The 26,093-nt window shown below is 36.6% G+C and overlaps 1 protein-coding gene across 1 annotated transcript; it reads right to left on the bottom strand.

The window, feature by feature from the left end:
* Positions 1-1,051: 1,051 nt before the first annotated feature.
* On the bottom strand, positions 1,052-24,961 carry LOC133521352 (CAD protein). The gene is made up of 11 exons (XM_061856271.1): positions 24,678-24,961; positions 23,293-23,412; positions 20,024-20,165; positions 18,385-18,655; positions 17,395-17,708; positions 14,151-17,292; positions 13,956-14,060; positions 13,608-13,856; positions 10,669-12,429; positions 10,195-10,578; positions 1,052-4,352 (listed from the first exon to the last, which is right to left on the bottom strand). The coding sequence occupies exons 2-11, from the start codon at positions 23,408-23,410 to the stop codon at positions 4,146-4,148; spliced, it is 6,693 nt and encodes a 2,230-aa protein (XP_061712255.1). The 5' UTR covers positions 23,411-23,412; positions 24,678-24,961; the 3' UTR covers positions 1,052-4,145.
* Positions 24,962-26,093: the final 1,132 nt, after the last annotated feature.

Raw genomic sequence — 26,093 nt, 5'->3', positions numbered from 1 at the left:
GATCTAAATATTTTTGTTAGTGCGAGCCTTATGGTTTCGTCTTGGCAACATTTTACATGAAAATGTTTTTGGTGGGATTTTAGTTTTACTTCTTTTTGTAAGTTGCTTATGCCAATCTTCCATCCCCTAATTTAAAGGGTTGGGAGTGATTTACGATTAAAAATCCTGTAATACGTATCTGGGGGCACCTTTTATACAAACTTTAACCTCTTTTTCCTCCTCCTTTTCACCCTTACGGGGCGATTTTGGGGTTAAAAACTATTCCTATCGACTTCCCCATACAAAAACTATCTACATACCAAATTTTTACTAAATCGGTTCAGTGTTTATTGATTCCACATACAAAATTCCACTTCAGCCCTTAGGGGAAAATAATTTCAAGTTTTTGGATTTTTTTGTTGTTTGTGTACTAATACTATCCTACATATCAAATCAGCTTCCTAGGGCTTCAGGAAGTACCCTAAGGGTTTTGATGATCATCAGTGAGTGAGTGAGTCAGTGACAAAATCGGGGTTTTTTAAATATGAATAAAATCAAAATTATCAGAGCTATTTAATTGAATTATTTTATGCTTAATAAGTCCACTATTGACATTGCATTCAGAGAATTTTGTTTATCTGGTATAATCCAAACCCAACCTATGAGGGTTCAAATAAACGACCAAATGACGAAGCGCTTCGAGAAAAGGTAGGTAGTGCCCTTGCGCTTCGTTTTGCTCGTCTTGGCGGGGGCACTACCGTGCCCCTAGATACTAGATTAGGTTAGAACTGCGACCCCTACACAAAACAGCTACCAGAAAAGTAGGTTACAACTGCGACCTTATGTTTGACTTAAATGTCCCATTGCATAACAGTAGGTTAAGCTAGGTTAGAAATGACCCCTACACACAACGAAACGCTACAAAAAAAGATGGTTAGAGTAGGTGTAGAACTTCAACGCCTACCTACACAAAACGAATCGCTACCAGAAAAGTAGGTCAGGTTAGGATAGTATTTCGACCCTTACATAAAATGACAAAAGACTAGGTTTAGGTTGGGTAAATAAAAAATAATTTGCACACAAAAATAAATATATTTTATATAAAGCGTTGGAATATCTTTTGAAATATATATCCGATCGGTAATTATATAATATGGCTTATATATCAAATGAACATTATACCAAATAATGGTTATAATAAATAAATAAATATTTATTTATTTATTTATTATGCAGTTGCTAAATTACATATTAACGCCCAAGGTGGAAATAATTGTGGTATCATGTGACACATACACTGCTTTACACGTCTCCTTTCAGGAAATTATCATGTGTCAAAATATTATTAAAGAAAAAAAAGAAATGCAAAGAATAATAAAAATATTACCCTAGTCTAAAAAAGTGTCACTTTGGTCCCTCCTAGCAGGGAAGAAATTATTCCTTTTTCCGAATATGTGATATGAAAAATATATTATCTATTTATATACCAACACTTACACAACTGCTTACTTTACTACAGTTTTCTGAAACCGGTCTTGTTTTACAGATAATGACAATACTTGTGATTTTTTTTTTCTGTAATAACGCAGTGAAAAACACCTTTCTAGTTGCGAATGTTACGACGCTGCCAGTGCTGCCACTACGGGCACTATGTGACTTGGTTCAGGCATACATATACCTACTGACGGGCATTAAAGTATTAAAGGAAACTCGCAACATTGTTCTGTATATAAAAATAAAAAAAACTTTACTTATTCGTTGTTAGTTTTTAGGGTCCGTACCCAAAGGGTCAAACGGGACCCTATTACTGAGACTCCGCTGTCCGTTCGTCCGTCCGTCCGTCCGTCTGTCACCAGGCTGTATCTCACAAACCGTGATAGCCAGTTGAAATTTCTACAGATTATGTACCTATTTCTGTTGCCGCTATAACAACAAATACTAAAAACAGAATAAAATAAATATTTCTTTCCAATCTCGAGGTTCTCACCTTCATCACCGAAGTTAAGCAACGTCGTGCGGGGTCAGTACTTGGATGGGTGACCATTTTTATAGATAATGGTACGGAACCCTTCCTGTGCGTGTCCGACTCGCACTTGGCCGGTTTTTTTTTTATCAAACACTATTATTTTTGACCAAAACACATTTTTCGCTCCTTACTATCCCAGGAATGCGTGGTTAAAATGAGTCGGTTACTCGAGCCCAGTGTACATATTATGACTTAAAGTAAACTTGATTTTATATTTAGGGTATTTTGCCAAAAAAATGCTTTACATATGTAAATATTCTATTCTCTAAACTAGGGATAAGTGATGTACAGAGTGGACGTGTGATACGTGTCTGCTTAGACAGATTCTAGCTCTAGCGATACGATAGCGATTACGATAGTTAATTATACCTTAATTCGCTGTCAAATGTTGGATTTACCATACAGTGAGAATTCTATGTGCACATAGAACTATTTTTGTATTCTATGCCAAAGATAAACATTTAACCTTTTATATAATTTTAAAACATAATATCGCACTCACTGCCATTCTAGATTGATAGGTAGCTACCTTTTTGAAAACAACAATAATTTGGTTGTAGCCAAGAAGCTTATTGAATTTAAAAGACAAAATAAACCGCACAAGTGCGAGTCAGACACGCCCACGTTCCATATAAAATTAACGAATTTTTGATTGTGTTTTTATCTTAATTGTACTTGTAGTGTAAGATAATATTATTTGCCAAATTTCAAAGTTCTAGGTCAACGGTAAATACCCTATAAATTTTAATTCCCTTGTGAAAACGAAATACATATTTTTTGCGGCAAACCGACAGTTACAAATTTGATTTTTCAAAGCTTCAAGAACCTGAGTATATGGTTTTAATTAATAACTTCTACACACACACAATGGTCCTATAATAATATTTATTTATGATGATTTACTTCGCAGAGTGTACTAGTAATAGTCCATCATTCGGACTTTGTTGTTGATTTTTTGACCGACTACTTACTTGGTTTGTTTGTTTACTTGAGGCTCTGGTGAAAGTGTCGCCCATGACAAACCAATATTATTTAAGTAAAGGTTAATTCTGAAATAATGTTAAGTTTTTATTCTTCTTCATTAGAACTAGGCCAGACCGGTCATCAAAAATATTTGTGAAAAATTCCATATTTTTAATTTTTACAGTTTGTTAGAATCCCCCGTATTTTATTTTTGGATTATTTAGTAAGCTCTATCAGAAGACACCACTTTTAATCCATCCATTAATTAAACACCGAATCCGTCGTTTCTAGTGCAAAATCAACGCCATCTCTGTCAGGTACATTCAATTCCGAGTAATGGCTTATTTTCCCTAAACATCGATATAAATTTTTTGCATATTATAGTTACAGAGACATGAGCCACCGCGCCATAATACTTCTCGTTAAATCTGGGTTTGGATCTGGACCCTACGAGGTTTAAAGATGTTTCAAACCTACTCACATTTCACGTCACAAAACATTGTTAGAAATTCTGTGATGTGACACCTCAAAAGGAAAAAATGCAACCCGATCACTTTTAGGGTTCCGCGCGCCAAAAGGAAAAAAAACTGAACCCGTATAGGATCACTTTGTTATCAGTCCATCTGTCAGTCTTCAGTCTTGACCCTTTATCTTGGGAACGCGTGGCGAGTTAAAATTAATACCATATAAAACCAACCCATAAAATATTCAAACCATAAACTCAGGTCCCAGTCCCAGTCCCTTGAAGCTGTGAAAAAATCAAACTTTTAAATTAACAATGAATGTTTATTTCGACACTTACTTCCCATTGACCTATATAGAACTATGAAATCACACTACAAGTACAGGAAAATATCTCATAACTATAAATTTGTTAAAAATAAATCAAAACTAAGTTACACGGTGGATGTCTCGTTGGGCAAGTCCGACTCGCATTTGTTCGGTTTTTAAATATGTACAGCGAAGTATACCTACATACCTATTCATATATTTTTCTTTTTACTTTGGGATAAACTTCTTCACTCCAAGTTTCGAAGATTAATATTCTTGGTACAAGTAGCTCCGAAGATTAACTATGTACTAGGGGCATACTCTAGGTACTCTACAAAAAAATTCGTCACTGCGTCAATTGATACTTTTATCTAAATTACATCTACACAGCCACACTACAGCTAATCTACACTAGGGGGTTGACGCCAGCAACCATGGACAGCAACGCCATGCGCACGTACATGCCGTACTCGGCCTGGCGGAAGTACGCCGCGCGCGGGTCCGAGTCGAACTCCGCCGAGATCTCGTCGAGGCGCGGCAACGGGTGCATCACCACCATGCGTCGGCGTGCGCGCGTCATCAGGTGCGGCGTCACCACCAACAGTCCTCGAGCCTGAAAAAAATATTTTATTATTTGCTGAGTTTCCTCGTCCTTCAAATACAGTTAGGCACTGGGCGGTGCGGACCAATATTATTAGTAATATTTGAACTGATCTAAAATTAAAAGCCTAGCCCTAGACAAACAATTATTACATAAGTTGACCCTTAAGCTTAACGCACACATACGGCAGCTGCGGGTCGGGCCCGTCAGGCGCGTGACCACACGGGCGCATCTACTTAGGTAGCTAGTTTTAAAAGAACATCGCCATTCTTCACACAGGCCGCGAGCGCTTCGTAGTCAACTAGAAACCCTTAAGAGGAAAGAGGGCGATCGATTCTCCAAACAAACGTAGTTCTCATTTTTGGATATTGACATTATGAGAAATATTTTTACTGTATTTTAGTCATAGCTATGCCCGACCGTTTAGTTTTTTTCATTTTTTAATTATTATAAAAAGTTAGGAGCGAAAAACAGGTTTCATAATTTTTTTAAATGCTCCTAACTCTTATAATATTGAAAAAGTCGAAAAAAAATGAAATTCCCGACCGTAGCTATGATTATAATACATCAAGTTGTGTAAAAGTATTTTCAATAATGTTCATATCCAGAGAGGAAAATGGGGACTAAGTTTGTATGGAAAGGCGGTTTCGAGGCAGTCGTCCCCTTTCGTCTTAAAGTTTCGCCATGTCCGTGTGTCCATCCGTCCTCGGCTTTGCTCCGTGATCTTTATTGCGAGAAAGCTGCAATTTGGCATGGATCATGCATGGCGATAGAGCGGTAAAATAAAAAGTATTAAAAAAATTAAGGTACCTCCCATACAAAAATATTTTTTTGAAGTTTTATTTTTGCTTTGACCCAATAGTGTGAGGTATCGTTGGATAAGTCTTTCAAAACGAATACGGATATCTAAAAACCATTTTTTGATTAAATTTTCGGAGATAATCGCTCCAGAAGAAAATAAAAGATGTCCCCCCCTCTAACATTAGAACATTAGGTCCAAAAAATATGAATAAACATCGTGAAACAAAAGCTTAAAAATACTTTCAATGAAGACTATAGCGAACATGATGGGTCTAGTCGTTTTTGAGTTATTGCAAAAAATGTTCTATTCTTAGTAAAAAGACGTACAAAGCGCTGCAAAGTTACTCCTTATGCTTGAAATATACATGATACTTACTAATAGCCCCCGTTTGGCCTTTTTGACAGAACGGTAACTACGAAACCATACACTGAGCAAGATGATGGCCCGACATGCACTTGGCCAATTTTTTGTAATAAATACGTTTGTCAATAAGCACATGCAGCGATTAGACGCGGATTGGGCACGTGCGTTTGGGTTTCATTTATGTTGTATTTTGTTACAAATAAAATGGACCTTAATACGGACTACATAAGACCCGCCTCCGAGCATTCACAGTGCGCTGCGTGCCCGTTGCGGGCCCGCCGCTGACGCAAACCCTGAGGGAATAGACACGCAACCGAACGCATGTGTGTGCGTCAAGCTTTAACCAAGTTGCGATCTCATACACGGTGTTTTTTCAAACTCAGTGAACTTCGGAGTATGGCTAAGTACATTTAAGGAAACTAAATGACATATTTAATTATATGTTTTTTTTATTTTTCATAAAAAGTACTTAAGGTGCCGTAGGTTCAAAGACCGGAGTTTATGAAAAATCGTACCGCTCTTTGGATAATAATGCGGTCGCCAAAAGTTTAATTAGCAATCTCAAGGATTTTCTCTTGGGACTTCAGCGATTCGAATCCTGAGTTCTTAACATTCGCTCAATAGAAAAAAAATCTCGGACATAGGTCTAAAACGGAATAATTTATGTACAACAGCAAAAACATGAAAATTGCTTCAATTTGGAATCAAGATATGTGGTATGTATGTATGTGGCCACTAATTTGCAGAGTATTTACATTACATTTAAGGGTTTTGTCACTTTGGAGTATAACTATGAGTAGACGGTTTATTCAGCGGCCAAAACTGTGATGCACATGATGCACATCATAAATCACTTTGCATCGATTTAAAACTTGACCTTGTACACTATCTTATACCTGCAGCGCGTTTAACGTATAATATTCATTTAGCTAACTTTAACAAAATTAATACTGAACTCACTGCGATTAATTGGGCTGATTTCTTTAAAGGTTTACATTTAGATGATTGTATAATTAAATTCAACAACTTAATACATAATTTAATTCGTAAATATGCCCCACTCCGTCGTGTCCGTCAATCTTCATCTTCTGTTCCTATTTGGTATAGTAAACCACTACAAAAAATCTTAAAAGAGAAGCGTAAATACCATAAACTATGGAAATTGTACGGCAATCCTTTAGATTATCAAAGTTTTAGCGTCTTACGTAAACGTGCCAATAAGTTAGAATCTGAGTGTTACAACAACTATATATCATATTCAGAACATAAAATAAAACCCACCCCAACTTTTTTTGGACTTACGTGAAATCAATTTTTTCTAAAAATAAACTTCCTCAAACTATGAATTACAAAGGAATCACTAGTTCGGATGGCGAGCAAATTTGTAATCTTTTTAATACTCATTTTCATTCAGTTTTCGAGCAGCCGAGTAACATTAACTTTGATGACATAGTACAAAACTCTTTACCTGAACCTTTAATCGATTTAAGTTCTGTAGAAATTAACTCAAAGATTGTAGATAAATACTTAAAATCAGTTAATATTCATAAAGGCGCCGGTCCAGATGGGTTACACCCCCTCTTAATTAAACGGTGCAGTTCCTCTCTTACAACACCTATCACTATGCTTTTTACCAAATCTCTTAAAGACGGCTATGTTCCTAAAACATGGAAGCAGGCTTGGGTGACCCCTATACCTAAAGGTACAGTCAGCCGCGACATTGAGAAATACCGTCCGATTTCCAAATTGTGTATCTTTGGTAAGCTATTGGAGAAAATAGTAACTGATCAAGTCTTTAGTGCGGTACGTCGCCATATTATTCCTAATCAGCATGGTTTTTTTAAGGGTCGGTCAGTCGATAGTAATCTCTTGACTTTCACTGATGAAATATTCAGCGCAATGGATGATGGTTTTAGCGTTGACGCTATTTATGCCGATTTTGCTAAAGCCTTCGATAAAATTTCTCATCATACCTTATTAACAAAGCTTTGGCGCCTTGGCATTCATGGCGATCTGTTCCGTTGGATCAAATCTTACATCGAAAATCGAGTTCAGTCCGTAGTATTACTGGGTTTTCAGTCGGAATGGAAACCAATTAGCTCTGGTGTGCCTCAAGGTTCTCATTTGGGACCTTTGCTTTTCTCACTATACGTCAATGACATCCCTAATTACATTAAACATTCTAATTTGTTGCTTTATGCGGATGATACCAAAATCTTTAGGATCATTAGAAATGAAGATGATTGTATTAAACTACAAGACGATCTTAATAACCTTGTCACCTACTGTAGAGATAATCACTTATTTCTGAATTTGGACAAATGTAACGTTATAACTTTCACAAAAAAGAAAAAGAAAATTGAATTTAATTATAGCCTTTTAGGTAAAACATTGAAAAGGGTTACAGAGATCCGTGATCTTGGCATTCTAATGGATAGTAACCTTACATTTGTCCCACATCTCGACAACATCTTAAATAAGTCATTTAAACAATTGGGTTTCATTTTGCGGGTAGGAAAACCTTTTAAAAATCCTTTAACATACAAAATCTTATATAATAGCTTTGTCCGCAGTCATCTAGAGTTTGCATGTTCTGTCTGGAAACCATCTCACGCTATTCATATTAATAGAATTGAAAGGTTACAAAAGAAATTTATCAAATCACTCGCGTTTAGGACTGGGCAAATTTACACTAACTATACGGATACATGTACACGTTTTAAGATGCAAAAACTAAGTGACCGCCGTGATGCTGTAGACTCTGTCTTGCTTTTCAAAATTATTCACTCAGTACTAGATGCCCCTAAATTGCTTCATAAAATAAGTTTCAGAGTTCCGCGTAGACGAGAGCGCCAGTGTCGCAAAAAAGACCTTTTCTCTATTCCTCGCAGTCGGACTCGTTATGCTAGTAATGCATTTATTAAGCGTGTTTGTAAACTGTTTAATAATAATGAAAAACTCACAGATGTGGATATATTTAACTGTACAACTACTTTACTGAAAAAAGCATTCAAATGATATGTATTAAGAATACCTAAATAAGCATATTTTTTCTAATAATTGAGATATATGCATCTTTGGTTGTTATTTAGCTTAAATTTCACATGACTTTGATGTTCACTTTTATTTTTAGGTGTTAATCAACTTGTACTGTATATAGGCAAGCTGTAGATATTTGTTTAAAGTATTGTAAAAATTGTTTGCATTTATATACGATATTTTTGTATTCAAAAAGTGCATTAGCTTCGTATTTTGATATGTAAATTAAGGAAACTATAGGTCAATTTACTGCTGCTTAATCTACTGTTCAATGTTATTGAATGACTGTTTGTTTCTGAATAAAAGAAAAAAAAAAAAAAAAAAAAAAAAAAAACTAGCACAATCTTATCTTTTATTTTCGGACCCTTGTACTGTTTTATAATATAATAACAGTGATTATTTAAATTTAACGATAGATATTAAAACCGGCCAAGAGCATGTCGGGCCACGCTCAGTGTAGGGTTCCGTAGTTACTCTTCCGTCACAATAAGCTAAACTGGAGCTTAAAGTATAGTAAAATGTTAACCAAGGGATGAATTGACCCGAGTTAAACAAATAGGCAAATTTGCATAATCAGTACCTTATTAAAGTAAGTCTTATTACTATGAAGGGAAAACTTTTTGCGATAACTCATAAACAGCTAAACTGATCATGTCCGCTATAGTTTTCATTTAATGTCTTTCTTAAGCTCTACTTCCACGATTTTTTTCATATTTTTTGGACCTATGGTTCAAAAGTTAGAGGGGGAGGACACATTTTTTTTTCTTTCGGAGCGATTATCTCCGAATATATTCACTTTATCAAAAAATGTTTCTTGAAAACCCCTGTTGAAAGACCTTTCTAACGATACCCCACACTCTAGGGTTGAAGCGAAAAAAATATTTCACCCCCACTTTACGTGGAGGGGAGGTACCCTAAAAAAATTAAATTTTTAGATTTTATTGTACGACTTTGTCGGCTTTATTTATTTATATATTCATGCCAAATTTCAGCTTTCTAGCACTAACGACTACGGAGCAAAGCCTCGGACAGACAGACAGACAGACAGACAGACAGACAGACGGACATGGCGAAACTATAAGGGTTCCTAGTTGACTACGGAACCCTAAAAACGAATAAATGACTCTATCTTATAACTTTTATTATGGCTTAATAGTGTCAACGATTACATGTCGAAAAACATGACTAGCCCTTAAAACTACTATGTATTTCTAGCAGGTTAGTGGCCGCAGACGTACCACATAGAACCGCTGGTAACGACCAGGGGGCCTATATCAACCACAGGGTTTTTTAAAGAAGTATTAATCATAAAAATAATAAAAGAAACTAGTAAATATTCTGTTAACACTGTTATCTATCGTAATCATTATTCAAAAGTAAAAAAAGAGTCAGGCCTGTTTAAGGGTTCAGAATATTGTAATATTTGAAAGAAAGGAAAGGAAGGAAGGTAAGGAAGAACCTTATAGAACAAGATAAATTTTAAATGGGGGTAGGTCTGGTCTGCAAACAGATACACGTGGAGTCATTTTTTGTCATCATCAAGTCGTATTTGTTGTAATAAGAATACTACACAGTATATAATGACAATAAGAAGAATGGAATAGAATAGAAACACGTTTATTGCAAGATAAACGTTTAAAAATAACTTACCTTCTCATACTCCTCTTGGCTTTCGAATCTCTCTCGTTGTATTCTCGTCATATATAAGACGTGCGTATCTGCCAGTACATCTTCTAAGCGTTCAAATACTTTTTGGGGTATTCCCTTGGACGCAACGTAATCTGTTATATGTTTTGGCATTCCAAGGCCTGGTGGACTAACATACTGCAAATTGACTTGATATAGTGTAAGTAATCGGGCTAGCGAATGTACTGTGCGCCCATTTTTAAGGTCCCCAACCATAGTTATAGTGAGTCCATTGACTGTACCAATTTCTTCTCGGATGGTGAATACATCTAGTAATGCTTGTGTGGGATGTTCTCCCACTCCATCTCCAGCATTGATTACAGGTTTTCGGCAATGGCGTGAGGCACGCTGTAAAAAAGGCGATAATTAGAAATTACAGGTTTAAAAAATACTCATTTGTTACTCCAAAAATAAAGTTATAATGTGTAAGTAACTTACAGCAACTGCTCCAGGTTCCGGATGTCGGAGTACTACTACGTCAGAGTAACTGGACATAACTGCAACACTGTCTTCTAACGTCTCTCCTTTTTTAGCTGAAGAGCTTGTCGCGTCAGTGTGTATGACAGAACCACCCAGTCGTTGCATGGCTGCCGCAAAACTGCAACTGGTACGAGTGCTTACTTCGTAGAATATCGAAGACATGACTTTTCCTCGCAGAATATCGTCCAAGTAGCGTCCCTTGCTGACACTTGTTTTCATAAACTGAGCAAGATTAAATATGTCGTTGAGAGTTTCTTTGCCAAACGAGTCTACAGTCAGAATACTCTTGCCAAACAGATCACTTCTTTGCCGCTGTGAAACGGATACTTGTGGAGGATTATAATAAGATGAACTATCACATCTTTCTCGTTTTGAAGTCAAGCGTTCTTGTCCAGGCAGAGGCGAAGCGCCTCTATGTGCTTCAAAGTGCACATTTAATTTTCCTTCTGGCTTAGGTTCCATTTGCTCCATGTCAAGGTCACTCAATCGACTGAAATCAGCAGAGCTATAAAAATCAAGTGCAGAACTCGGTCTGCTTTGTTCTTTTTCCGGTTTTTCAATGGCAAAGACTGGGAAGGATTGTTTTTTCGGTGCTGGCCAATCACGGACATTTTGACCAAAACCTGGTGGAACGAGAACTTGACCTTCCACATATGCAATTTCACCACGCAAGGTGACGCGATGGACCGCCCCACAAACTTGCATACCAGCGAACGGAGTCCATTTTGATTTCGTAAATTCCATGCTATTTGGAATCGTCCATTCGTAATCCATGTCAACTTCAACGTAAGTATTAGGTTGCTCGGGCAAGTTAAATATTTTTCTCGGATTTCTGTGGAACTTATTAATTATGTCCTCGATTGTGAGTCGTCCTTGATGTACAGCATTTAACAATAGAGGTAAAATGGTCTCTAAGCCCGGGTATCCCGGTAAAGGTTTCTCTGCGTTTTTTTCTGCAACAGCATGAGGAGCGTGATCGGTTGCGAAAACATCAATCATGTCCATATTTTTCCAAAGTTCTGCTTGGTCTTCAGGACTGCAAAGCACTGGCCGCACTTCAGCACGACCTTTTCCTATTCTGTCAATGTCATCCGTACTCAAAAACAAATGGTGTGGGCAGACTTCACATGTTACTTTTAACCCTCTTTCCTTAGCTGCCCTTATAATTGAAATTTCTTCTTTACGTGCCACATGACAAATATGAATGGGGCGATCCAACAAAGATGCCATAAGAATAATTGCTCCGGTTTTTTCGCGTTCCGCGTGAGCGCAGACGGGCATTTTCTTTGGCCAATTTTGTAAATGTTTTTGCCATACCGTCATATCGTCCAACTTTAATGTGGTGAATGTTTCATTTAAATACATCTTTAGGGCGGCCGCTTGAGGAGCCATTTCCGCTACAGTGTCACAGTTTGAGGTTGAAGCGCCCATGAAGAGAGCGTAGTCACAACGAGCACTGACACGAGTCAATGCAGCGGTGTAATCGTAAGACGCTTTATCAATGACTGGTGGATTTGTGTTCGGCATAGCACAGATCATAGTGACTCCACCAGCAAGGGCAGCAGCCGTGCAGGAAGCGAAGTCTTCTTTATACGTTGCTCCAGGTTCACGGGCATGGACATGTACATCAATGAAACCAGGTAACTTTATAATGTTGCGTGAAGTCATGCAGTCAGTGTGAGTTTTCATTAGTGGTATGCCACCACACTTCATCATCGCCTGAAATTATACGTATGCTTTATTTAAAATAAAAAGTGCACCTCATATGAGGATATCTTTTATTATTACGTATTCTACGTTTTATCGAAACGTTTACGATAAATACGGCTGACCAGATCTGCCTCTCTATCACAATTGGGTGTGTAATGTTTAATATAATTATTAAATTTAATATAAATATAAAAAAATCTATTATACATTTGTTATAATGCCATTTGTAATAATATTATCTATATGCAACGAGTGTAATGTAATTTTTATTATACGTTTCTTTTATTATATTGTGATTTCATCTAAACTGTCATTGATATAATGCCTGTTGTAATATAATTTTTAAGTAGTATATAGTTATGTTTAGTAATGACTTTTGTTATATTATATTTTTGTATAACGTACTACTTTGTACAATTTTATTAATTATAAATACATACATTGTACAACATCTTTTGTCATATTTAATTTAATGATAACGTAAAGTTTTACATAAATTTTACAACAAGTCGTACGCAGGCCGTATAATTAAGTACTGATTTTCATGCAATATGACTAAATTAAAAACACGCTTTAACATTCCTGATGACAACATACCAAAAAGAACCTACGAAATTGGTCGGGTTATTTGTTGCCCATCATAAACCATACTAAAATCTACGGTAATATAGTATAAAAAAAATAGACTGTGACAAGGACAATTAATGATAGCGCTTTCTCTGCTACTCCTACTGAAAGAGACATAAGACTATCCCCCTCGGTCGTATCCCCCACCGCTCATGCCTGATCTAGTTATACTAGATTCATGGTTAAAGGCATAGTATGTTAAAGTTACCCTATGGTTTAGAATATGTGATAGCGCTGCTCTCTGGCGGTAGAACATTTCATATTGCCTTGCATATTCGACCGACAGGGAGGCAGATAACGTTTTTCGATATTTTAATGTTACCGGTAGACCCTCAGACTGGGTCCCATTGCGGACCAGGGACCGATAAAATGTAGCTCCAGCATCTTCTGAGAATGCCTCACGTCGTGGAAAGGTGAAACAAGACAAGAGATTTTGATGGTGTTTTGAAATAGGTCCACCGCTACTTGAAGGGTCTTTTGATTACTGACAATTATTATCCTCAATATACCAACGATTCATTCGTTCTGGATAGTAATAAAAAAAAAACGATATGCCATACCTGTACTAAAAGTTTTGCACATTTAACATCCGTTACCAATGGCACGGCATAATCGACTGCTAAACGGCGCGTACGATATCCATGTGTGGTAAAGGATGACACCCGACGACAGCCTCCTCTCATGGGTAAGTTAATCACAAGGTCTAGTTGACGCCTCGCCATAAAATCTGCTAAGTGCATCAGTTCGCCATCTGAGCGATCGTCTTCTGGGTCACCAATGTGATCAAAAGTCCACTGCACACTTTCAACCTGCAAATACGAAAGGAGCCGGTTTATGTACTGTTTATATGAAAATACGTGGAAAACATTGATTAAACATGGGATTACCTACTTATTTTGGTTACATACCTCTACTCCGTGCTCCGTGTAAAAGTCACCGGTACCCATACTGGCATATAGTTTGTATCCCATTCTGTGTAAGGTTCGTACGCTGGGTAATAACTCCATTTTGTGCTGTAAATTAAAAGTAGACATTATTATGATGAACTATGTAAAAATATTGAAATTAATATGCATTTCTAAGTTTTGATAAACAAACTTTACCTTGAAAGTCCCGACTGATAGCAATATGGCTTTTTTAGGTATTCTGAAACCTGTGCTCATAAGGGATTTCAGATAAGCTTCGTAGCGGTTTTCACCGAAGCAAGCAACTTCACCCGTAGATGCCATCTCTACTCCCAGTGTAACATCTGCTCCAGCCAATCGAGAGAAAGAAAACTGTGGTACTTTTACACCCACTTTTCCAACACCACTCAAGACGTCAAGAGGTTCTACTAGCATTCCAAGAATAACTTTAGTTGCCGTCGCCACGAAATCATGGTCTAATGTTTTAGATACAAACGGGAATGACCTAGAAACTCTTACATTACATTCGATAACTTTGAGGTCATTATCTTTGGCTATCAATTGCATATTAAAAGGACCGCTAACATCAAGCGTTTCCGCAACAATGCCCGCGATCTCTTTGATTTTGTCTAGCGTTTCGTTGTTTATGTCTTGTGGTGGGGTTACTAATGTGGCATCACCAGAATGAACTCCAGCATTTTCTACATGTTCGGATACAGCCATACATACAATAACACCATCAGCAGCGACAGCATCAACATCAATCTCCTTTGCATCCATAATGAATTTCGAAATAACTACAGGGTGATCCTTGCTCACTTTGCTAGCTGATTTGAGATAAGCTTCCAAATCTTGATTAGAATATGCTACATTCATAGCAGCTCCACTGAGCACATAAGAAGGTCTGACTAAACAAGGATAGCCAACTTCATCACAAAATTCTGTAGCAGATTCTAAGTCTGTGAGTTCTTTCCACCGTGGTTGCAATATGTTTTTGCGATCTAGCATCCGAGAAAATTTAAATCTGTTTTCAGCGTTGTCTATCATGTCTGGTGAAGTTCCTAATATTTTTGCTTGTTGTCGATGTAAATCCATAGCAATGTTATTTGGAAGTTGTCCTCCCATTGATAGTACAATGCCATCCGGTTGCTCTATGTTGTATATATCCATAACAACCTCAAATGATATTTCTTCGAAATATAATCGGTCACTCATGTCATAGTCAGTACTAACGGTTTCAGGATTATAATTAACCATAATAGTCTTTTTGCCCTGATTTCGCAGTTCTCTAAGGCAGCCCACTGCGCACCAATCGAATTCAACAGAACTTCCAATTCTGTACACACCTGATCCCAACACCATAGTAAACCCTCCTGGAAACTCTAAATCGTGCTGGGTCCCGTTGTAAGTAAGGTACAAGTAATTTGTCGATGCTGGCCACTCAGCAGCTACTGTATCAATTTTTTTAACAAACGGTGTTATTTTGAACTCTTCTCTTAGTTTTCTAACAGCTAATTCTGTACTTTTAATAGCATTAGCGATTTGTTTATCAGAAAATCCGATTTGCTTAGCACTTTTTATCATATCTGGTGTTATAGAGCTATGGTTGACGCGCTCAAGGGTATTATAAAAGTTAATAATATTTTTAAACTTTTCTAAAAACCATCTATCAATTTGTGTCAGTTGATACAGTTTTTCTACGGTGTAATTATTTTTAAGAGCAGCTGCTAAAACAAACATTCGCTTATCTGTGGGCTCCCTCAGTTCATTTTCATTCACTTCTTTTATGTTGGGGTCAAACCCATTAACATTTTCATCAACCATACGTAACGCTTTTTGAAACGCTTCTTCAAAGTTTCTTCCAATAGACATAACCTCTCCAACACTTTTCATAGAACTTCCAATTTTGGTACTGACTCTTGTAAACTTTGCCAGGTCCCATCTTGGTATTTTAACAACACAATAATCTAAACTTGGTTCGAAACAAGCTGTGGTTACTTTTGTCACTGAGTTCTTTATTTCTGGCAGAGGAATGCTGAGGGCCAATTTCGCTGCAACATATGCCAATGGATAACCCGTAGCTTTACTCGCCAAAGCTGAACTTCTCGAGAGCCTAGCATTGACTTCTATTATGTAGAATTCTTCAGAAAGAGGATTAAGAGCATATTGTATGTTGCACTCTCCAACAATGCCGAAATGTCTTATTACTTTCAAAGCAGTATTCCTTAGCATATAATATTCCCGATTCGAGAGAGTTTGACTCGGCGCAACAACTATGGACTCTCCCGTGTGTATTCCTAATGGATCCACGTTCTCCATATTGCACACTGTAATGCAATTATCATAAGCATCGCGAACCACCTCATATTCGACTTCTTTCCATCCCTTGAGAGACTTGTCTATTATTAGTTGATCAGAATGTGAGAAAGCTTGATGTGCTAGGGCTCTTAGCTCTTCCTCGTTGTTGGCAAATCCTGATCCCAAGCCACCTAATGAAAATGCAGCGCGCGCCATCACAGGGTATCCTATTTGAAGAGCCGCCGACACTGCTTCCTCCACAGAAAATACGGCTGCACTTGGGGCCACTTTTTCACCAATCGCATTGATTTTTTCAGCAAAAATCTTTCGGTCTTCTGTGTCTATTATGGATTGTATGGGTGTTCCCAAAACTTTTACGTTGTACTTCTCAAAAACTTTAGATTTTTGGAGCTGTACGCCGCAGTTCAGTGCAGTCTGTCCTCCAAAGGTAAGCAAAACGCCCGTCGGACGTTCTGCTTTAATAACCTGTTCTACATATTCGGGAGTGATAGGCAAAAAGTAAACTTTGTCAGCTAATCCTTTAGATGTTTGCACTGTTGCAATATTGGGATTGATTAGCACCGTTTGAATCTTTTCTTCTTGCATAGCTTTGACGCCTTGAGAGCCTGAATAATCGAATTCTCCGGCTTGGCCGATAGACAAACCCCCAGAACCCAGAATGAGAACCTTTTTTGGTCGTTCATTTATAGTAGGAGTAAATGTTAATTTGTCGGTAATCATCTTATTGACAACGCACGGTTGCTTTGATTTGAAAGCTTTTACTGAGTCAATAAATATGTCAAATAGACATTCCAGATCGGTGGGTCCTGCAGTGTGTTCTGGGTGGAATTGTACACTGAAGAAAGGCTTGGATTCATGTATGATGCCTTCATTAGTTTTATCATTCTCGTTGGTAAATAGGGTTTTCCAATCTTGTGGTAAAGTACTGCTATCTACAGCGAAGCCGTGGTTCTGCGATGTCATAAAACATCTTCCTGTTTCGCTGTGTGTACAGGGCAAATTATGTCCACGGTTGCCATACCTGGAAAATAGACACTGAATTTAGTTTACTATTATAAGTACTCAATACATTAGTGTATACCTTATTTATTTGCATCATAAATATTATAATTTGGGATGTTACCTCATTTTGAATGTTTTGCATCCAACAGCAGTTGAAAGTAGTTGATGACCGAGACAAATTCCAAAAATTGGTTTTACGTTGACGGATTTGACAACACTGCGAATATTTTCAACAACACTTTTGCAAACATCTGGATCGCCTGGGCCATTGCTTATGAATAATCCATCATAATTTTGTGGATCGAGCTTATGGTTCCACGGCACTACGGTTACTTTGGCGTTCCTTTTAATCAAACATCTTATTTGATTGTATTTTAGGCCACAGTCTACAGCCATAATCGACACGTCACCATTGGTATTGTATATTTTCTCAGCCTAAAATAAAAATGTTGATATTAATTAAAGTTAAGAAACACGTTTATATTATTTCACTAATAATTATACTTAAGGACGCAAAATGCTCACTTCAATATGGCTCATCTAAGCCATACTTTGTAGTATAGGCATAGTAATAGTTACCATTAACAAGCTTTATTTTCTTTTCAAACTTAGTTTTAGATAATGCAGAAGTGAGCATTTTATGGTTCTTTATATTATATCCATGGAAAGGTACAATATTATTAAATATTGCAAACTATGTTCTATATGTTCTAAGTCTATCTACTCGTACTAAAAGCTACACACTTCGAATAATTGACATGTGCGCACAGAATAATAGTACTACCGTACAGAAATGACATTTCTTACAAAACCAAAGTTTAACATCGATTCAGGGACGAATCATGCTGCCCATTCTAATGTATGGCAGTATCCCTTTCGGCTATTTGGGGTTGTCAAAATTCAAGCCTTTAGGTTGTGCATGCAAAGGGACGTCAAGTTGTGCCAACCCTAGTAATTGCTCGTAGTGGTAGCAATGCTGAACCGAACGGAGCCGAGAATGCCCGAAAGGATCAGTGTCGCCCCACTGATGTGAGCATCCTTAACACGACTTTCTTGACACAGACATGTAATAAATAAATAATCTACCTATATAGGTAAATGGAAAAACTACCTTGACGGATACTTCTGCCACTAAATTCCTCTTATTGGGATCAGAAAGCGGCGGCAGGGCAGACGGGACCGGCCCTTGTATAATTCTGCCCAAAGTCACGCCCTCTCGCAGCCGGCATGTCAGTGCCCTGGTGTCAACGTCACAGAGCCCAGGGATATTGTACGAAGCTAACCAGGAACCCAGGGATTTCTTGGCGCGCCAGTGACTTGCGTGTTTACTTATTTCTCCGACAATCAGGCCAGCTGCCCAAATGCGACTTGACTCGAACCACCTGGAAGTAATAAAAAAAAATCTCTGTCTTTGGCTCAAGTCTTTGGGTCTCTTTCACCCAAGGAGGGGAGATAAGCAAAGGTTTGCAACCTTAACAGCCTTCTTTTGGATGTTGACTGGCAACAGTTACTCGTAGGTACATAATATTTGAATTTAGAATCAGTTCTCGCTGTCAAACGGAACGGGTGTGCGGGCCGGCATTCTAGAAGAAACAGCTCTTATGATAAATCTTGTTGTTACGTAGCTAACATATAAGAAAAAGAATAGAATAATTAAAGTGAACACTACGCGTGTTTTATTATCTTCGACATCCTCCCAGTTAGACCGCTATCCCTTACATAGTTAGAGCGCTAATTGCCCGAGATTAAAATGCTGTCTTTTACTCCAGTCAAACACTATACTTTTCATTTCGAATACGAGGAAAGTAAATTAAATGTGTATTAAAAAAAACATGACTAAGTATACATTTTTATAGTATTTCTTGAGGGTACTTTCAATTAACAATTTAGGTAAAAGTATCGTGATTTATGGAAATTGTACTACAAATCCATTTAATATCAAATTTTAACTGCTTATCGTGATATAAAATAAAACAACATACTGAATCGTCTGAATCTATATCATTTTTTCATAAACAACATAACTAATATTAAAACCTACATTGATTGTAAATATGAATTGAAATAAAGATTTGTATTTACTTTACGTAGCACTTGGCTTGGCAACTTAGGATCAGTGATCTGAAATAAACGGTTTTTAGGGTTCCGTAGCCAAATGGCAAAAAACGGAACCCTTATGGATTCGTCATGTCTGTCTGTCTGTCCGTCCGTATGTCACAGCCACTTTTTTCCGAAACTATAAGAACTATACTGTTGAAACTTGGTAAGTAGATGTATTCTGCGAACCGCATTGAGATTTTCACACAATAATAGAAAAAAAAAACAATAAATTTTGGGGGTTCCCCATACTTTCAACTGAAACTCAAAAAAATTATTTTCATCAAACCCATACGTGTGTTGTATCTATGGATAGGTCTTCAAAAATGATATTGAGGTTTCTAATATCATTTTTTTCTAAACTGAATAGTTTGCGCGAGAGACACTTCCAAAGTGGTAAAATGTGTGCCCCCCCCCCCCCTCCCCCTGTAACTTCTAAAATAACAGAATGAAAAATCTAAAAAAAATATATGATATACATTACCATGCAAACTTCCATCGGAAATTGGTTTGAACGAGATCTAGTCAGTAGTTTTTTTCGTCATAAATGGTACGGAACCCTTCATGGGCGAGTTCGACTCGCACTTGGCCGCTTTTTTTATTTATTAGGTATTTAGGGTCCGATAACATTCTACCAATTCCCAGTTGCTTACCTTGGCAAACCGTGTTCATCGCACTCAGCTTCCTCGGGGACCCCGTAGTTGCCCACCAGCGGGTAGGTCAACACCAGCAGCTGCGCGTGATACGACGGGTCGGTCAGCGACTCAGGGTAGCCCACCATGCCGGTCTGAAATACTACACAAACAATGCCCTTGATCATTTCAAGTTTGTATTTGAACGAATCATTTTTTATTCGGATGTTGTTGCCTCATGTTGGATCATGATACAAATGCATTTCCTTTATCAAATTTAAAAAAGCTAAACGCAATACCATTGGTCGAAGCAAAATGTGACCTCATTTTATAGACACATTTGTCGTTTTGTTCTGCATCATACTGATTTCAAAATCGGGTATAAAATTGTATTTTAGTAACGATTTAGCAATAAAAAATGGTCACATCTCGAAACATCGGTAGGTACTTAATTGACGGCAAATTCTAGATAAACACTAGGTTGGGTTTCAATACACTTATTAATTAAAATGGTACACCATACTTATAACATATCATCGATCAAGTTTTTTATCATTACAATTCAACACATATCTCATTTTTTTAAATGAGAACGAAACTCCGTTTGTATGGGAAGATGCAATTCGGCCGAGCTTGCTGCGGACTTATGTACGTATAACATATCAGAGGTTCTGCCATTGAACGGGTAGTGGAGGCTAGAAACCTAGGCGTAATGATTTATATCCAGTTGAGGTTTGAAAAGCACGTAAGTGAACTGTTGAAGTCATGTTTCTTTCGCTTAAAGGACTTTTACCAGATCCGTAACCTTTTAAGTGAGAAAGTCCGCATGATTTTATGTGAATCGTTGGTTCTTTCTAAGTTAAATTACGGTGATATCGTCTATGGACCTAATTTGCTACAAAAGACTCGTGGCTTAATCCAGAGAGTACAAAATGCATGTTACAGATTTTGTTACTCAATACCCCTGAGAAGCCATATCACTCCATATTTAAACAAATCATCCATTCTGAACATGACTTCTCGAGACATTTACACCTGGCATGTCTTCTCTTTGACGTTATAAACAAAAAATCGCCGGAATATCTCTCTTCTAACATTAATATTTCATCCTTTCACACCCGACACGGCACTAGAACTACTCGGCGTTGTCTCCTAGAAATGTACACACATAGAAAGGTTGCTTTTACCGGGTTTTTCCGATATCTCGCAACCAAATGCTGGAATAATATCCCCCCACCTGGAAGACGGCTGAAAAGTAAGCAAACTTTCAAACATAACTTTAAAAAGTCATTATTTGCAAAACAAAAATTGGGGATACCAAACGGCTATTTGGTTGCGGATTTCATAGGTACAGATTTCAAAATATAATAGGTACTTCAGAGGATTTCTAGGAGGTATTACTCCGACCCTACACTTATTTATTTATTTCATTTTTCATATTTCATTTATTTATTTTATTTAGAAATAATTATCTCTTTTAAAATCTGATCATATTTAGTATTTTATTACCACTTCATCCACACTTTTACATCACACTCTCCTCGTGATCTGGCTTCCGACAGAATACCAGTGCTTTGCTCGAAAGAGTGAAGCGTAGGTATAGCTGAGTCGGCACCCTTTTGTTGTTGCTGCAATGCACACATTGTAACTACTACTATTCCACTATTCCTGTTTGTTTATAATATTATATAAGATTCTGTATTTTGTTTCAATTCATTGTGTACTTTGATAATTGTGTATTTCTCTGTTTTCCTATGTGTTTTTAAATTGTGTGTATTTGCAGCAAACAAGTAAACGATTTATCTATCTAATCTTAAAATACCGGGTCTTTGAGAATGTTACTTAATTTAAGCTCAGAAATGCACGCTTGAAATATATAGGTGGAAGTTTTCATAGTGTTTAGGACATTTGATCGAGTATTGAGTGTTTTGTTTTTTGTAAGACAGGTTGAATAACAGGTTTTAAGAATTAAAAATGACCCTATCGTGTCTTCGGTGGCCCGAGAGGCGGCCTTGAGCGAGTAGGCACTAGCAAGAGTATGCCAGGATACAACGCAGGCCCGGAATCCTTGGAGGTCTGACCATGATTCGATCGAGCATCAATCGTCACAAAAGTTCTTAGCCGGCCTCATAGTACTTTTACTTTTATATACTTTTCGTAACTTGTAATGCTTGGTATATAAGGCGGGAATCAAGTTGGTAACCAAAATTATACCTTAGCTAGAAGGGAAGACTGGTCAGCTGGATTTAGATAGAAAGCATTGCTTTTTTTCTGAAGTTTCTAAACACATTTGTTATGTAATATGTAATACTCACCCACTGATTTTCTGTTACTGACTGTCCAGTATTTCGATTTTTAATTGCAGGCTCTTTAAGAGGGAAGAATAGTGTTTCGAATCTAACGAAATTACGGTAATTTTTCTATGAAATTTCGGGAGAAAACAGTTTCCACTAACTAAATCCTAACAAATCACTTTGATTTTGAAGTCAATCGCTTCAGCATAATATGTTCTAAGTTTATAGATTTCGCTTCTTTGAAAAAAAAAAGAAGTTTATCATATTTTGAATAAAAAGGAAAACCTATAAATCTAGTTTTTCATTGTTTTAATAACATGGGTACTAAAAAATCATGGAGAATGGAAAATATTGAGAAGAGGAAATCTATCTCTATTTTTTCTATTAAGGAATTAAAAACTTTAATTTCGCCAGCGGACGAAAAAAAGCAGCTTAGTAGATAAAAAAATAAAAATAAAAACAAGCATGGTGAGGCATTTCAGCCACCTCATTTGAATATTAAATATAATCAGGATGTTATGTAAAACTCAGCTCATTTATTTAAGTTTCTTCATATACTAAAATAGTTAGAAAACTTTTACGGCATTCTTGGAAAATAGACGTTTTTAAAAATGCTATTTTTGACTTTACTAAACACTAGCAGGGTAACATACATTTTGACAGTAATACTTGTAACAGATTGTAATTGTTTTAAACTTTAGAGTAAAAAAAATAACAATATTTGGTATATCAATACATTTTAATAAAATTTATGTATACTTATGTTTGTTTTTCACATGATTATCAGTAATGTTAACTATCGACAAGAAATGTCATAAATATATATTTTAAAATCTGTGACCGAACCGAATAATTTAAGAACGCCGACCGCTATTGCAGCGCCGGGTTGACTGCTGACGCTCTACCACCACGTTCAATCGTAGCGCTCAGCTGATGGGAATGTCAATGTCGTCAATTAGATGCTGATGATACTACGAGTATAACAACAGTACTTACCAACTTCACCCTCCGCGGGCAGCAGCGCGCCGAAGCTCCTGCCGTGGAATACGGACCCATCGCTGAGCACCAGACTGCACGGACCACCCACTTCGCAACTTAAATCTTCTTGTGACATTTCTGGAAAGTCGAAATCACACGTTTACTATTTTATGGTCAATCAAATTATTAATCTATCCTGTTCGTCATTAAAGTAAAAAACGATATTATAGGATGAAGTTGGATGATATTATTCAACGTTGAAAACGCCTAGTACTAAATGATAACATTAAGTAACGTCGCGGGTTCTTAAAAATACTGTATCTTTGGTATAAAAATACGAAACCTTAATTATATATTATATACCTGTATGTAAGTATTTTTTTTACAATATTATACGAGGGATTTTTTATTTTAGTCGCAGCATCATTTTTACGTTATACAACAGTAAGAAGTCTATTAAAAACGGAAAGAAAATAGTATGTAGGGACCAAAATTCAATACAAATTATTAAAAAAAAAGTTAAAATTGTATACAGCACCTTGTAGTGCATAATAGTGTACGAGTAAATAACTACCTTTTATACCTACTTAATATGAAGTTATACATAGGTACTTATGATAGGTAAGATCACGAAATACGTGTATCAGGGCCCTAATATTTAATTTAAATGCATAAATTAAATACAAATTATAAAAAAAAATATTAAGTTAATTTTTAATGCACAGTGCACGAGTTAATAACTAACTTTTATACCTATTTAATATGAAGTTATACATAGGTAGGTACTAACGATAAGTAGGATCACGAAATAAGTCTCCCAGGGCCCTAATATTTAATTTAAATACATAAATTAAATACAAATTATAAAAAAAGTAAAAATTGTTTACAGCACCTTTTAGCACAGTGTACGAGTAAATAACTAACTTTTATACCTACTTAATATGAAGTTATACATAGGTATGATCACGAAATACGTGTGTCAGGGCCCTAATATTTAATTTAAATACATAAATATGCGATATAAATTAAGCCGAATACTTAGTCCACAAAGGAATATGACATTTTAGATTAAGTAAGTATAAAATGTTTGTATTGCTGACTTCTTTAATATAAAAAAAACAAGTAGGTAAGTACTTATAATTATGGATAAACCTCTTTGTAAAATTAAAATTATAAATCAACACTACAAATTAGTTCAAACTTTATTGACCCCCAAAAAGTTAACGACTCTTGATTGACAGCGCTAACTTTCTGCATTCGTTGTTGCTAAGTATCGTAGGTACTCAGTTACAGGACACATACGTAATAGACACGTGTTTGGCAAATCACAACGCCTAATAAAATCATGGACTTAAAATGGCTATAAAGTGTCGTACTTTACGTTATGAATGGATGCGACTTACTTGATTTAAAGGTTCACACGGACCACGTGTTTTATAGTTTAGCCGGCTGTAAATAGTCCGGCGCTGTCGAGCTGTGCACAACGACAGGCCGGCCTGAGATCTCCCTACCTCGTTCCTATACTCGTGTTATCAGTATTACAATACGAACCAGTTTATCCTTCGTCTCGTTTCCACTCCACTATTGTCAGCCTCATTTTGTCTCTTTCACACTTGTGTAAGAGGCTTGTGCGGACAATCAATCGGAAGTTAGGCGCACATCGGCCAAGTGCGAAGTTAACATTCCATCCGTCATAATCAGAGGGCCTACCGCGAACTACGTTCGACGTAGGTATCACTGCCGCACTTGTAAATTCGTACATAAGTGTGACAGGGAGGCAACACGTCGAACATGGTTCATGGTAGGCCCCCAGTAATGGTGTAGTTACAGGAAGCTGAAACAGTAGACACGCAGTTAAACGATTTTTACGCGAATGCAATTGGCTACTTGACATTTTTTGTAAATAATGTCAATCGATCTTGATTTTCCTGAGGATCAAATGCCTATTATAGGACTCGTGGCATTCAAGCCAAACAAAGGTCAGAAATAAGAGTTTAAGTCTGACGCTCACACTCGACGATTGAAACGCCTCCTGTAACAAAATGATATTGTAATGTCACGTCACATTAGTCTGTCCTAAATGTATGGAAGATCAAGAAAATTGCTATTTAGACCCTGAAATATTGCGTTTATGTATATAGTTGTTCGACCATTTATTTTTCAAGAAAATATAAGGAATCGAATTATATCTTCTCCTTTCTCCTTTTTCTTTTTTAAAGTTAAAAAAAAACTTTTTTTGCGACTTTGGAGCCTTGTATTTTTTTATCATCTCAATTTCTTTTTAAATTCTTTTTTTTAATAATGGATGGCTCATTTTATATCCATTTAGCTACATTTCGATAAAATAATCAACAAATAGAGAATAGACCAACTAGCATATACATATATAACATATACACACATACACGCACACGCACACGCACACACACACGCACGCACACGCACACACACGCACACACACACACACAGTTTAGGAAATTTGTATCACATTAGATTACAATTTACTCAAAGTTAAATATATTAGTAAAATTAAATGTATTGATATTATAAATATCAAGATTGTTATATTTGTTCTTTTTACTCAGCAAAACTGCTTGTTGTTTATATTATTTGTTAATTCAATTCTACACGTGTTGTTATGGAAGAGCGGGGTCTTCTGTCACAGGTATTTTATACTTACTAGAAGACTCCAGCCTTTACAATTGAACCCTGTATCATTAACAAATAAAACATTTTCATTTTTTTTTTAATTTTTTTCATCAATACCCAATTTCAATAACCGCCGCGTGGGATTATTTCAAATATTTGAAAAATATATC

The sequence above is a fragment of the Cydia pomonella genome, chromosome 9, assembly GCF_033807575.1.
Source record: "Cydia pomonella isolate Wapato2018A chromosome 9, ilCydPomo1, whole genome shotgun sequence".
In the NCBI taxonomy this organism is placed as follows: Eukaryota; Metazoa; Arthropoda; class Insecta; order Lepidoptera; family Tortricidae; genus Cydia; species Cydia pomonella.
The sequence above is the reverse complement of the archived record's forward strand: the minus strand, read 5'-3'. Positions and strand labels throughout refer to the sequence as shown.

What these genes read in the sequence shown, in the direction of transcription:
- LOC133521352 (XM_061856271.1), bottom strand. Translation starts at nt 23,410, where the DNA reads ATGTCACAAGAAGATTTAAGTTGCGAAGTGGGTGGTCCGTGCAGTCTG. An exon ending in ACACGGAGCACGGAGTAGAG is followed by an intron (nt 13,857 to 13,955) that starts GTATGTAACCAA and finishes TCGTATTTGCAG; the next exon opens with GTTGAAAGTGTGCAGTGGAC. An exon ending in GCCAAGAGGAGTATGAGAAG is followed by an intron (nt 4,353 to 10,194) that starts GTAAGTTATTTT and finishes TATTTTTTTCAG; the next exon opens with GCTCGAGGACTGTTGGTGGT.